Source organism: Galeopterus variegatus, unplaced genomic scaffold (assembly GCF_000696425.1).
Source record: "Galeopterus variegatus unplaced genomic scaffold, G_variegatus-3.0.2 Scaffold2374, whole genome shotgun sequence".
In the NCBI taxonomy this organism is placed as follows: Eukaryota; Metazoa; Chordata; class Mammalia; order Dermoptera; family Cynocephalidae; genus Galeopterus; species Galeopterus variegatus.
In genome coordinates, this window is record NW_007728485.1 from 62,183 (window position 1) to 75,201 (window position 13,019).

General features: G+C 36.2%; 1 protein-coding gene across 5 annotated transcripts in view; it reads right to left on the reverse strand.

The window, feature by feature from the left end:
• Positions 1-12,791, reverse strand: part of GCC2 (GRIP and coiled-coil domain containing 2) — a 45,381-nt gene extending 32,590 nt beyond the window's left edge. Inside the window, exons 1-6 of one of the 5 annotated variants that reach the window (XM_008581507.1) lie at positions 12,662-12,791; positions 11,540-11,624; positions 10,194-10,261; positions 5,597-5,701; positions 2,514-4,913; positions 1,752-1,824 (exon numbers count right to left, since the gene is read on the reverse strand). In XM_008581507.1, the coding sequence (XP_008579729.1) occupies positions 1,752-1,824; positions 2,514-4,913; positions 5,597-5,701; positions 10,194-10,261; positions 11,540-11,576 (2,683 nt within the window). In that variant the 5' untranslated portion in view covers positions 11,577-11,624; positions 12,662-12,791. Of the gene's footprint in view, positions 1-1,751; positions 1,825-2,513; positions 4,914-5,596; positions 5,702-10,193; positions 10,262-11,539; positions 11,625-12,407 lie in introns of those variants that run through there. The other 4 variants (XM_008581504.1, XM_008581505.1, XM_008581508.1 and 1 more) reach the window with 4 other exon arrangements.
• Between the last annotated feature and the right edge of the window lie 228 nt (positions 12,792-13,019).

Below are 13,019 nucleotides of genomic sequence, written 5' to 3' on the forward strand. Positions count from 1 at the left end.
CTCTAGCTCCAGCACATCATGGATACTGATTTCTATGTTGCTTAATCCAATGGTTAGTTCTCAAAACTCCTTTTTTTTTTTTTTTTTTGTCTTTTTTCGTGTCCGGCAACGGATCGCAACCCTCAGTGTCGTGCCCGTACCGGACTGGGACCGGCACGGGATCGCAACCCTCGGTGTTGCGCCCGCACCTCGCTCAGCCAGTGAGCGGGAACCGGTCTGTATGTGGGATCCGAACCCTCGGCGGGAGCGCCGCCACACTCCCAAGCAGCGCACTGTAGCAGTGTGCCACCGGGCCGGCCCCTCAATACTCCTTTTACGTGACCACTCAGCAGCACCTGCCACAGGTAAACATGTCTTCCCTTGTAAAGCACTTTTGACTTGCATTTCACTTGTTTCAGCTTTCAAGACATTTTATGTTCCAGGTTTTCCTGCCTCACTGGCTGCTCCTTCTCAATCTCCTTTGCCATTTCTATCTCCTCGATCTTTAAATGATGAACTGTTTCTGATTCTCATCTTTTTTCTATACTCCCTTGGTGATGTCAGTGATTTTAATCTCACAGTTTTTGAAGCCCAATATTTAACTACAAATTTTTATCTCTAGCCTAGCTTTCTCCGTAATTCCAGACCGCATAGCATTCTACTTGACATGTCCACTTGGATTGGTAATTAAACTTCATTTGTCTAAAACTAAGCATCCTGGGCTGAGCCCGTGGCGCACTCGGGAGGGTGCGGTGCTGAGAGCGCAGCAGCACTCCCGCTGTGGGTTCGGATCTTATATAGGGATGACCGGTGCGCTCACAGCACTCACTGGCTGAGCGCGGTGCGGCCAGTCTCAAAAAGGACACACACACACACAAAAAAAAATAAATAAAAATAAAAAATAAATAAAACTAAGCATCCTAAGCCAAAAAACTGGGAAAAACTCTTTCTGCTCACCCTACCCCAATCTAATTGGGCATGAAACTGAGGAACCACAGGTATTTTACACAACATGTCTAAGTCTTCATTTCCTCATATTTAAATGGGAATAAAAGAGCTACCTCATAATATTACATGAGAAGTAAACTGATAAGATGAAGTCCCAGCTCCTCTGCATATCACTACCATTTATGAAGCCTTCCTCCTCTCTGAGAACTTCCTAGTATGCTCCCTGATGTTATGTGTTAACATACAAGCACCTGTTATTCCTTCTTGCTCGAATACCTTTCTTCTTGTGTCAAACTTCTCATTCTTCAAAACCCAACTGAAGAACCTATTCTGTGATGTGTTTTCTAACTCAGAACAGGAACTTCCTGTTCTGAGGACAAGGTATGTGTACACAGGACACATACAAGATACACAGGACAAGATATGTGTATCTTGTCCACATCTCAAACAACTACAATTTACGGCCCCTCCTGGCAGTGAGCTTTTTGAGCACATGGTGTGTACCTTAATCATCTTCCCATTATCAGTGTCTAGAATAGTTGGGCATTCAAATAAAGTTTGCTAAATGAATGAAAAATTCAAAACAATCATGGAACCATTCATAAACAGAATCACATGAGTATTCTGTTTGGATTAAATAGACAGTCACACTTTTGAAAGGGAAGGCAAACAGATGGCAGAGAAGCAAGAATGGGTGCATGAGAAAAAGACAACTACTTACTGTGTTTTTAACAACTCATTAATTGGCTACTGTATTTCCCAATTCTAACACTAACAAGCACCTGTCTAATTAATTATGACAACATATGTAAAACCACAGTTACCTATTTTTTCTTCCAGATCTTTTACCGAAGAGAGTTGATCGTTTTTTACAGAAGGTAATTTCTCTAAGGAATCCTAGATTTTATAAGGAAAACAAAACAAAAACAGAATTCATTTCCTTCCTCATGATAAAATGGCCATCACATAAAGCATGAGAAAATAACTATCAAAGAGAATTCATACAAAAAGCAATTTGATCAAGTGTTTCCCTTGATAGACTAGGTAATACTGACCTTATCATGCATATGGCATTTACTATAAAAAACAGTATTACCCAAGGCCAAGATGAATAACCTGACAATCAGCAAATACATATGTGATAAGGAAAAGATTAAATGATAATTACAGTTTATCATACTTTCACAAGTTTTTGAGAAAACCCTCAAATATAAGCCAGAGTGAAATACCACTACAGCCCACTTTTTTTTACTCTTTAAGAATGATACTATGTATACGAGAATGAAACTCAAGTTTTTTCACGTTTAGTTTGGCTAGTGACTTAGTTATACACTTTTGACCAAAACATTTAAACCCCTAATCATCTAATCTTACGTAAGTTCAAGATTTTAAAATGACCTAAAACCCAACAAAATGATCAATGTAATAAACAAGATGCACAACATAAAAATATTTAACGCACTTTTCAGAAATTTGCAATTTGAGCTTAAATGCTAAAAATTTACACCTGACATGTATATATTTTCTAGAATCTATGACAGGAACTAACAATTTATTTGAACCAATAAAATTCAACTTTATAGTACCTTTAATAACATCAACTCTGCTCTCACATCTTGCAGTTCAGATTCTTTTCGTTCTAGTAATGGCCTTAGGTTTTCATGTTCCTTTATAAGAGATTTTTCTTTCTCAGTATGGATTTCATTTATGCTGCATGTTTGAGATACTTCTTCAATCTGAACTAAAAGTTTCTGGTTTTCAAGCCTTGTTTTTTCATTAGCACTCTTCATTTCTAGAAGATCAAGCTGTAAGGCCTCTCTTTCTGACAGGGTTTCTTCTAGCTCTCTCCTTAAGAGAATTTTCTCTTTTTCTAAATGTAATACCCTTTCGTCATATTGAAAAACCAAATTGTGTTTCTCCTCATTTATTTTTGCTAAGGATTCGCATACAGCTTGTAGGACATTTACAACATCTTGGTCTTCATTTTCTTCTGACACATTTGACTCCATCTGTTTAAGAAAATCATACAACTGAGTTTTGACAAATAACTTCTGAGCTTGCTCATTTTCAAACAGTTTACTTAAATTATCTCGTTCTTTAACCATTAACTGAAGTTTCTCTTCTAATTCAGTAATATGTTCTTTAAGGACAAAATCTCCTTCTTTTTGAGACAGAAAAGCTTCCAAATCCTTACTCAACTGGTTCTTTTCTGAACTTAGTCTGTTATTTTCCTCATAAAGAGACTTCACTTCAGATGACAATGCCTCCTGATCTTCAGAGAGAGTTTTGATTTGAACCATAAGTTTTTCTCGTTTTTGGTCATTTTGATCTTTTTCTCTTAATGTCTCTTCTAGTCCTACTGTTAATTCATTTACCTTTTGTTGTAGTTCACTGTTGTACTGGGTAGTCTGCTCTACTTTCTTCCTAAGTTCAATAATCAATCTTTCTTCAGTTTCACATTTTTTATGGAGAATATCCATCTCTTCAGGAGAATTTGTTATTTTCCTTTTGAAATCATCTTTTTCCTTAGTAAGAGAATTTATCTTTGCTTCTAATTCTTGTAACATGGTCTCTCTCTCACTGAGACTAAGTAAGTACCCTTCATTCTTTTCTTGAAGGTTCCTTACGGTATTTTCAAGTTCTGGTACTAATTCTTGTTGCGATAACAACTTTTCATTTTCTCCCTGAAGACGATTCACAGTTTCAAGAAGAGCATCTTTTTCATTAAAAGCCGTTCTGAGCTTCTGCTGAAGTTCATGAACATCAGAAGCCTGCTGTTGCTTCATTGATTCAAACTCTTGGCTTATTTTTCCAGCAGATTCTCCCAGTTCTGTTTGTAAAATTTCCATGATCTCTCGCAAACTCTCATAATTTAGGATAGCTTCCTGCTTTTCTTGGTGTAGGTTTTCACATTGTTCCTTAAGACCCTGTATTTCAAACATTAATGTTAATTTTTCCTTTTCTGAATTTGACAAAAATGTCTCATTTAGTTCTATTATTTCTTTTTGATGTTGTTCCTTAAGACTCTGTACTTCTTTGTTATGTTGTTCTACAGTACAGCAAAACTGTTTATTTAAGCCTTCTAGTTCAGATTTTAATTTTTCAATTATACAACCTTGTTCTTCTTTAGCTAGTAATAGCTCGTTAATTTTAAATTCTAAGTCTTCTCGTTCATGAAAAAAGTCATCCTTTATATGCTGAGCATCCATTTCAAGTTTTAATTTAAGATTATTCATGTAAGTTACCTCATCTTTTAAGATACTATGTTGAGATTCCAGTTCTTTTAAGGTATCTTCTAAGTGTTTGACTTTTTCATTTACTACTTGTTCTACAAAAGTATCTTCTTGTAAGAGCAAAGAACATATCTGCTTGTCTTGGGTTGCAGTTGAGGCGGCTTTCCTTAAGTTTTCTAATTCACATTCATATTTTTCCTGAATGTTCTTCTCACTTGCCTCACATTGTTTTACTAAGTTCTCTTTTAGCTGGTTTAACTTACTTATTTCTGCTTCATGTTCTTTAGCTGATGCTTCAATTTGGCATACCAATTCTTTCACCTCTTTTTGGTGTGCAGCTTTCAACTGGAAAAGCTCCTCTTGCAAACTATTAATATCTTTTTGGTAATGCTGAGAATTAGCCTCAATGACTTTTTGAAGATGAGTAATCTCTTGATTCTTTTCATCAATGGTAGCTTCTAACTGCTTTTGCAGACATAAAATTTGCTCCTCAAAGGCCGGCCTAATATTCTTAATCTCTTCTTGTAGTTTTCTAACATTATCTTCACAGCCACTCAGAAATTTCAGTTGTTCAGAAAGCTCTAACTGTTTATTCATTGCTTCTTCCAGTTCTTTTAGTAGGACAGCTTTATCTTCACTGTGTCTGGAATGTACTGCCATCAGCTCGTTTTTCAGATTTTCAATTTCTTTCACATAGTTTTTATGTGATTGTTCAAACTCCTTGTGCACATCTTCCATCTTAGTTACAGAATCCTATTCCAAAAATAAGCATTCATAAATTAAGACCAAAAAAACCCCTGCTATCAGAAAAAAGTATTAGCCACAGACTAACTAAAGAAAAATCACAATGAGCAGAAATCTACCTAGAGAAATATAATGAAATCCTAAGAACTCTGCCTAGGCTCTCCCTTAAGTATGACAAGATACATCAGCAATAATCTATTACTCATAGTAATAACTAAAAACTAAGAAATCTTTAAATGTAATTTTCCTTTAAAAGGTGATAAATTATATAAATTGTATAAGTCACAAAATTTTAACTAATAACCCCTGAATAGATTAGTAAGACACTTTTGGGAGAAAATTAGCCCAGATGTAACAGGCAAGAAAGTAGAAACATGCCTCTGAATACCCTACAACTGAAGATAATGTTATTCAGAGTCATCAACCTACTTTTTTTCATTTTTCTTCACAAATGACATTATAATTATAAGGAAGACTAAACAACGCAGAAGTAAATGCTAGTTCTATCTCTAGCAGAGATAGAACAGTTACAGAAATAGATAGTACAGTTGGGTGATTTCAGTTCTTTTTCTTTTTAAACGTTAATCTGTTTCTTTGTTCATAAAATGTTAAAATCAGATTAGATACCTTTAAAGGTCTTACTTGGCTCTAAAATTTATCACTATGCTATATAAGAAAAAAACTTGCCTTACCTCAACCTCTTGTTTCATTTTAATATTTTCCTTCTTCAGAGAAATACACTGTTGCTCAGTCTCTGCTTTTTCCAGAAGAATACTATCCAAACGTTCAGTCAGTGCCTGTTTTGAAACAGAATGACTTGTTTGTCTGAGGTTAAGAAAATGGTGGACTGAGCACATACATAATTATCTCCTCCTCTTTTCCAAATCATGCTAAAGTGAGAATAAAAGACTTAAAAAGGTATAAACATAAGAACAAAGAGAAAAGAAAAAAAGACATAAAGATATAAGAAATCTCAACACGTTTGGAAAACTAAAAGCAGAGGAGGAACTGAATTAGAAATAGGAAGAAAGCTACAATCTAAGGGCTTACACAGGGAACATGTATGAGGAGCTGGCAAATACTCTTCAGAAATGAAATGTTCGGGAATTAGAGGCATCAGATATCGTTGAGGGAGGTGTAATGTGTGGGGCTCAAAAATTGGGGATCAGTTGGCAATCTGGATAGGGAGCAGTCAGAGAAGGTTATTCACTGAAAAAATTGAATGGGAGAGGAAGTTAATAAAACAGAAAACAAACAAACCAAAAATCAGTTCTTTGTAAAAAACTAACAAAACAGACACTGTAGCAAGACAAGACAGAAGTCACAAACAAAATTATAAATAAAAAGGGAACACATCTATATGCATATCAGAGACTAAAAAGTTAGGAGAATATTATAAATAGTTGTTTATTCATCATATTGAAAACTGAAGTGAAATGCATAAAAATTCCTAGGAAAATATAGCTTTACTGAGTAAAGAAAAAAAACTGAAAAGCATAATAATATAACTACTTAAAAATCAACCAGCAGTTAAAAATTGTCCACTAAAGAAAATAGGAAGAATAGATGCCTTTACAGGTGAGTTTTACCAAATTTTCAAAGAACAGATACATACAATTTCATACAACCGTATCCAGACAAAATAAAAAGCAAGAATAATTCCCAAGTTATTCTACAAAAGCAGCATAACTTGAAACCAATATGCAAGTACTACACACAAAGGAAAATCATTTTTCACAAATCTAGAGGCAAAAAGTGCTAAATAAAACATTAGTCCACTGTCAACATTTCTAACCAACACTGTATTGAAGATCCCAGCCAGTGAAATAAAATTTTAAAAAAGATATAAGGCATAAACATTTTTTTTTTCCTTTCTGTCTTTTTTTTTTACTGACCGGTAACGGGATCGCAACCCTCAGTGTCGTGCCCGTACCGGGGACCGGCAACGGGATCGCAACCCTCGGTGTTGCGCCCGCACCGCGCTCAGCCAGTGAGCGGGAACCGGTCTCCACATGGGATCCGAACCCTCAGCGGGAGCGCCACCGCGCTCTCAAGCGGCGCACTTCTCTAGTGCGCCACCGGGCCAGCCCTAAGGCATAAACATTAAAATAGAAATAAAATTGTTTGCAGATATGACCAGTTATACAAAAAATCTAGAAGAATCTACAGGTAATTAGAAACAACTGAGAGTTTCACAAAGTACCTAGACATAAGATTAATATACTAAGTCAGTTCCATTTTGGGTACCACCAGCAAACAATTACAAAACATAATTAAGAAGATCTCATTTAAAATGGTATCAAAGAATATCAAGAGCCTAGCAATAACTTTACCAAAAGATAGGCAAAGAACTTCCAAAGGGCAAATTATAAAACCTTATAGAGATCCCATTTAATTCCAATTAACCATAATAGAATTTTTCACTGAATCTGACAACGTGATTCTAAATGTAAATGGGAAAGTAAAATACTTTAAAGAGAACAGAGAGAGGACTCACTGTAAAATAATGAGGACAATATACTATTGGAATAGAAAAAATAACCAACATAGTAGAAAAAGAGAGTCCAGAAACAGACCCAAGCATGTTTTGAAGTACAATATTAGATCAGTGGAGAAAGACTATTCAATAATTAAGGTTGGAAAACAATTGTTACAATATTACAAAAAGACTTCACACCTTATTAAGAAGAAATCAACTCCAGATGAATTGACTTAAATGTCAAAAACACAGCTTTAAAACTCTTAGAAAATACCTTTTAACCATTAGGCTAGAGAGACTTCTTTAAACAAACAAAAATATGTATACACACACACACATAAAAGCACTGACTATTACAAGAAAGAACGATATATAGGACTACATTAAAATTAAGGTCTTTCGTTCATCAAAACATAGGAAGTGAAAAGACAAGACACAAACTGGGAGGAGATATTCACCACACACATAATCAGCAAAGAATATATATATAAATATATACAAAAAATTCTACAGATCAATAAGAGCCCCATTGGCTCATTGTGAAAATGGGGTTGTGGACACAAAAACAGTAACTGCAATCAAGACCACAATAACCTTCACTTTATAGCCATTTGATTAGCAAAAAATTAAAATGTAAGACAATACCTAGTGCTGGAGAGGATATGAACCTTGTAGATTGCTAGTGAAAGTGTAAGTTATTTTAAATACTATTCAAAGTGGTTTGGCATTATCTCCTAAAGTTGAAACTTCATGTAACTTTTGATGCAGCAATTACACCCATTTACTTAGGAGAATCCTCCACACATTCATAAGATGCATACAAGAAAGTTCAAAGCACAGTACTCTATTGCATAAACATGAGCATAACCCCAACACCCATAAACAGTGTGGTCCATGAATGATGTTACAGTAACATAATGGAATATTCTATAGCAGTCATGGCAACATGAAATGATACAGGTGAACTTCCGAAAAATAATATTAAGTGAAAAAAGTCCTAAAACATTACCAACGTGAATGTGAAGTTAAAAACTAAAATTTCAGTAAAAATTAAAAACTTTAGTGAAATTAAAAACTAAAACTTTTAGTGAAGTTAAAAACTAAAACGAAAAAAATTAATGATACTTGTAGACACAAAACTTTATGAAAGAAAAGGAAAGAAACGACAAATACGGGATTTAGAATGATGGTTACCTTGGGCGTGGGAAACTAGGGGGGTGCGATAGGAATCGGGTGGGGGCTACACAGGAGGACATATTATTTTCAAGATCCTAGGTTTTTTGGGAGCACAGGTGATTACATTAAAAATAATTAAATTTGAAGGAAACAGAAACAATGCAAAAGTAGTAGTAAACTTCAGGATAGCATAAATTTATTTCCTAAGATAACAGAACATGTTGAATCGTTAAATAATAAGATATATAAAAAATGAATATTCAGATATGAAGAATGAGCTCTTTGGAATTAAACATTCAGCACCAAAATAGAAATTTCAATATAATGGTAGAAAAATGAAAAGTCTTTGACATTCCTTAGACAAAGTAGAAAACAAATTCTGGATGAGCATTCGAGAAAGTTTGATGGCATACTCCTTCAACTTCTATAATCAACCCTTTCTTCCTTACCTGCCTCTTCTACAGATACTATAAAAGCTAAAACCTGAAAGCTCTGATTTCCCAGATATAGGATAAGGATGCAGGAGCACGGAGATGAAGAGAGTCTGTGTTCTGATGACATCAGTGGGAGACTGCACCAGCCTGAGAACTGCCTACCTTGGAACTTCTTATGTGAAATAGTACTAATAAAAAGCTCTGTTGTTTAAGAAAACAAAAACAAAACAGATGTAAAAAAAATTCAGAGTTCAATATCGGGTTACAGGTATAAATCAAACATTGGAGGAGAATAAAGGCATTTTTAAACAAAAGACAACACAAAAATTTACCTCTCATGCTCCATTCATAGGAAGCCACAGGAAGTGCTCTATTCAGAGTTCAATATCGGGTTACAGGTATAAATCAAACATTGGAGGAGAATAAAGGCATTTTTAAATAAAAGACAACACAAAAATTTACCTCTCATGCTCCATTCATAGGAAGCCACAGGAAGTGCTCTATTGAAATGATATGGTTAGCCCACAAAGTGAATGACATGTGACCTAGCAAATGGGGACAGGGAAGGACAGAGGGCAATATAGGAAAGCAGTGTAAGTTCATAGGATCATCAAAAAAGGCCAGTTCCAGAACTGTGCAGCACATATACAGAACAACCAGACCAAATTAGTGTAGGCAGGCAGAAGGTTTCAGAACAGAGGTGTCCAGGAAAAAAGGTAAAACAGAGATTATTTATCTGTTTGATCATGTGGACAAATGGAATGTGTGAAGAACATTTTTCCCCCAGGCAACTAGAAATACAACTGTGAGATCTGTGTCAGTGGTCATGTCCAAGAATATAGATATATCTATAGGTACATATATAATATATAGATCTTCAAAGTCCTGGGTGTGGCCAGGTTTTCTGAGGGGGACAGGGAAGAGTAAAACAGAGTCTGAGATAACAACCATAACTGGAAAGCATGAGGAGAGGGAATACTCATTTCAGAACAGAAAAGGACCTAGAGGTCATTAACTCTCTCTTTTTACGGTGAACCAGAAAAGTAAAAAAAACAACCAAGGCCAGAGAGGAAGTGGCAGACCAGGAACAGAAAGCCAAATAGCCTCCAGCAGGCTAACAACCCTCAAGGAAATTCTATTTACCATTAGACATTTGTAAATAAATAAAAAGTAAAGCAATATTCACAACTGTTTCATTACCTTAATAATATCATCAGTTCCTGCAGCAACAGGCTTTGATCTGAGTTCTCCAATTTCTTTCTCCAATTCTAAACAATTAAACAAAGATTGCAGTTCAGAAATGAAGAAAATAATTACTGGCTAAAAAACCCCCAAAACTTACACATTAGAATATATTTTTAAAAAGCAGGTATTTTGAGAAACTATTAACTTCAGCCACATAATAGTATTACCATTTTTTTTCATTTTTATTACGGAAAACTTTGAACAAATACAAAAGTAGAGAGAACAATATGGTTAATCTCTATGCGCTCATCCCCCTGCCTTAGCAACTATTACACGGCCAATTTTGTTTCATCCCAATTTCTATTCACTTCCCCTTTTCTTAGCCATCCTGCGAATTCTGAAGCAAATCTCAGACATCGCATTATTTCTGCTATGAATACTTCTTACTGTACAATCTTAAAGCAACATCCCCAGGTTAACTGTAAATGTTAGTCTGAATATTTCATCATTATGTGTCAAGATCTGGAACCTAGAATATCTTTCCAAATAGATGACTGTCTTTATTACAAGCGAATTCAACTTCCCAAAACATAATTTGACATTTTCTAATAGAAAATGTCTTGGTTTTTAGGCAGGGCACTTAACACACTTATAAATCATAGGAAATTCAAGAGCTCATTCACATATACTATACAAGCCTACTAACATCTTCTTCATTTTGGAAGAAAAAGAAAAGGAAACTAAATAGGGAATTAATCAACTTAAGTAAATAAATGTACTTCAAATTTCCAGGAACAGAAATCTTTTATTACTTTACTTGAGTTCTCTTTCTTCTTTGGTATTACAACCTGGTATTTCAACTGACTCTTCTAGAAAAAACTTTACTCAGAAGAACTGACAATCTACATGAAGGAAAAAAATGCTTAACTTTAACAAAAAAATTTTTTTAATCCTCCTCCGATTTTTTTTTTTTTGTCTTTTGTCTTTTTCCGTGTCCGGCAACGGATCGCAACCCTCAGTGTTGCCCCCGCGCCTCGCTCAGCCAGTGAGCAGGAACCGGTCTGTAAGTGGGATCCGAACCCTCGGGCAGGAGTGCTGCCGCGCTTCCCAAGCGGCGCACTATCCAGTGCGCCACCGGGCCGGCCCAATCCTCCTCCGATTTTAACAACTCAAAGATAACTGTAGTTTAGAGATACAAGATAATGAAAACAAATCAAAGGTAATGTTAAATAACAGATTCCACTACACTGAGATGTATTTGGAATCACTGGAAAACAAAACCAGGCCACTATTAAAAAACTACCATTTTTAACCACAGTTAAACGAGACTGTGGTCAAGATGAATATTTTCAGCCCAATACCTGTACACCTTGACTTAGCTTTCTGTATTAGCATCATCTGCTTCTTGGCAAACTTGATGAGATCTTCTTTGGGCAATGTTTCCAGCTGAAAGATGTAGTCATGTTACCAACTTATAACTCATGCTTTGAGTGTAGCACAAAAAAGAAACAGAATATCTGTCTAAAACATTCTACTGAATAAATCTTTATGCCAGCCAAACACCATACTTTGTTCCACATTTTAAAAAATTAGCAAATGCAACTTCAACTCAATAATTATTAGTTATGCAACTACTGAAAATGTAAAAATTAGTTTTGAAATGTAAAAAAACAGCACAAATCCTCCTACTGATACTGTTGCTATAGGTTGACACTTTCTAGGTTTTAGTTCCTTTAACTGTAAAATTAAGGGGTTGGAACTAATGCTACTTAAAGTTCCTTAGAGCTATAAAACTATTTGTATTAAGGCTGAAAGAAATCTTTGGCTACGTGAAAACTTAAGCATAATTAAAGTAACAAGATGAATTAGGTTACATTTAGGCTTTAAAATATTAAGGTTTACCAAGTGGTAAATTTACGTAAACCCTGGGGTCTCAGTTTTCTAATCTGTAAAATGAGGATAACCACAGTACCTATGTCATTGCTACCAGGAAGCTTAAGTGAAGTGGTTGGGTGCTTAGGCAACTGCCTGAAAGTTAGCATACAAACAATAAACCTTAATAATAAACCACTATCTTTCAGAATCCTTGAATGTTAGACGTTGTACGGGGCCATAATAATTGCCTCATTCAAGGCAGGAACTGGAGCCCACAGAAGAGTCCCTTGATTCCTACCCTATGCACTGCTCTTTCCACTACATCACTTCAAAAAACTCATAAATTAGACTGACGTGTTTACTGTTCGAAAAAGTGCAGGACGTCTCAGTAGTACTAACCAGAAGCAGGAAGTAAACAAAAAGTCATGTCGGGAAACTTGAAAAAAAGTAAAAGAAAGAAGAAACAGGACACAGTTGGGTGACGGATAAATTGAGATCCATTGGAGAAAGGCTATTTCTTTTAAACTGGCCACCCCTCTCCCCACGCCAAAGTTTTCCAATTCATCATCCTTCCGCTCTTCAGCCTGCTAGTCATGTACTGTCTTCACCTTAGATTTCCCGGTCCCAGGGGTGGCTGGTGAAGCCACCCCATCTCGAACGGGATCCTGCAAAACAAAACCAAGGCCAGGTGTCGGAAGAACTCCTTCCCTAGTCTCAGACACAACGCGTGGAACCCTTAACAAGTAAAAACCCCTCTGTGCAATCAAACTGAGGAAAGACCTTCGGGTAAGAAAGAGAACGAGGGAGGGCGGGGGCTGTCGTGTGCCAAGTGATACACAACCGGCTCTCAGGGAACTGGTCATCGCGAGGGACAGAGCTTGGGGACGGTGGGGAGCCGGCTGCAGCGCGGGGGTCGGGGACGCCGAGGCGGGGGCCTCCGTGCCCTCCCACGGGGCCCACCCGGAG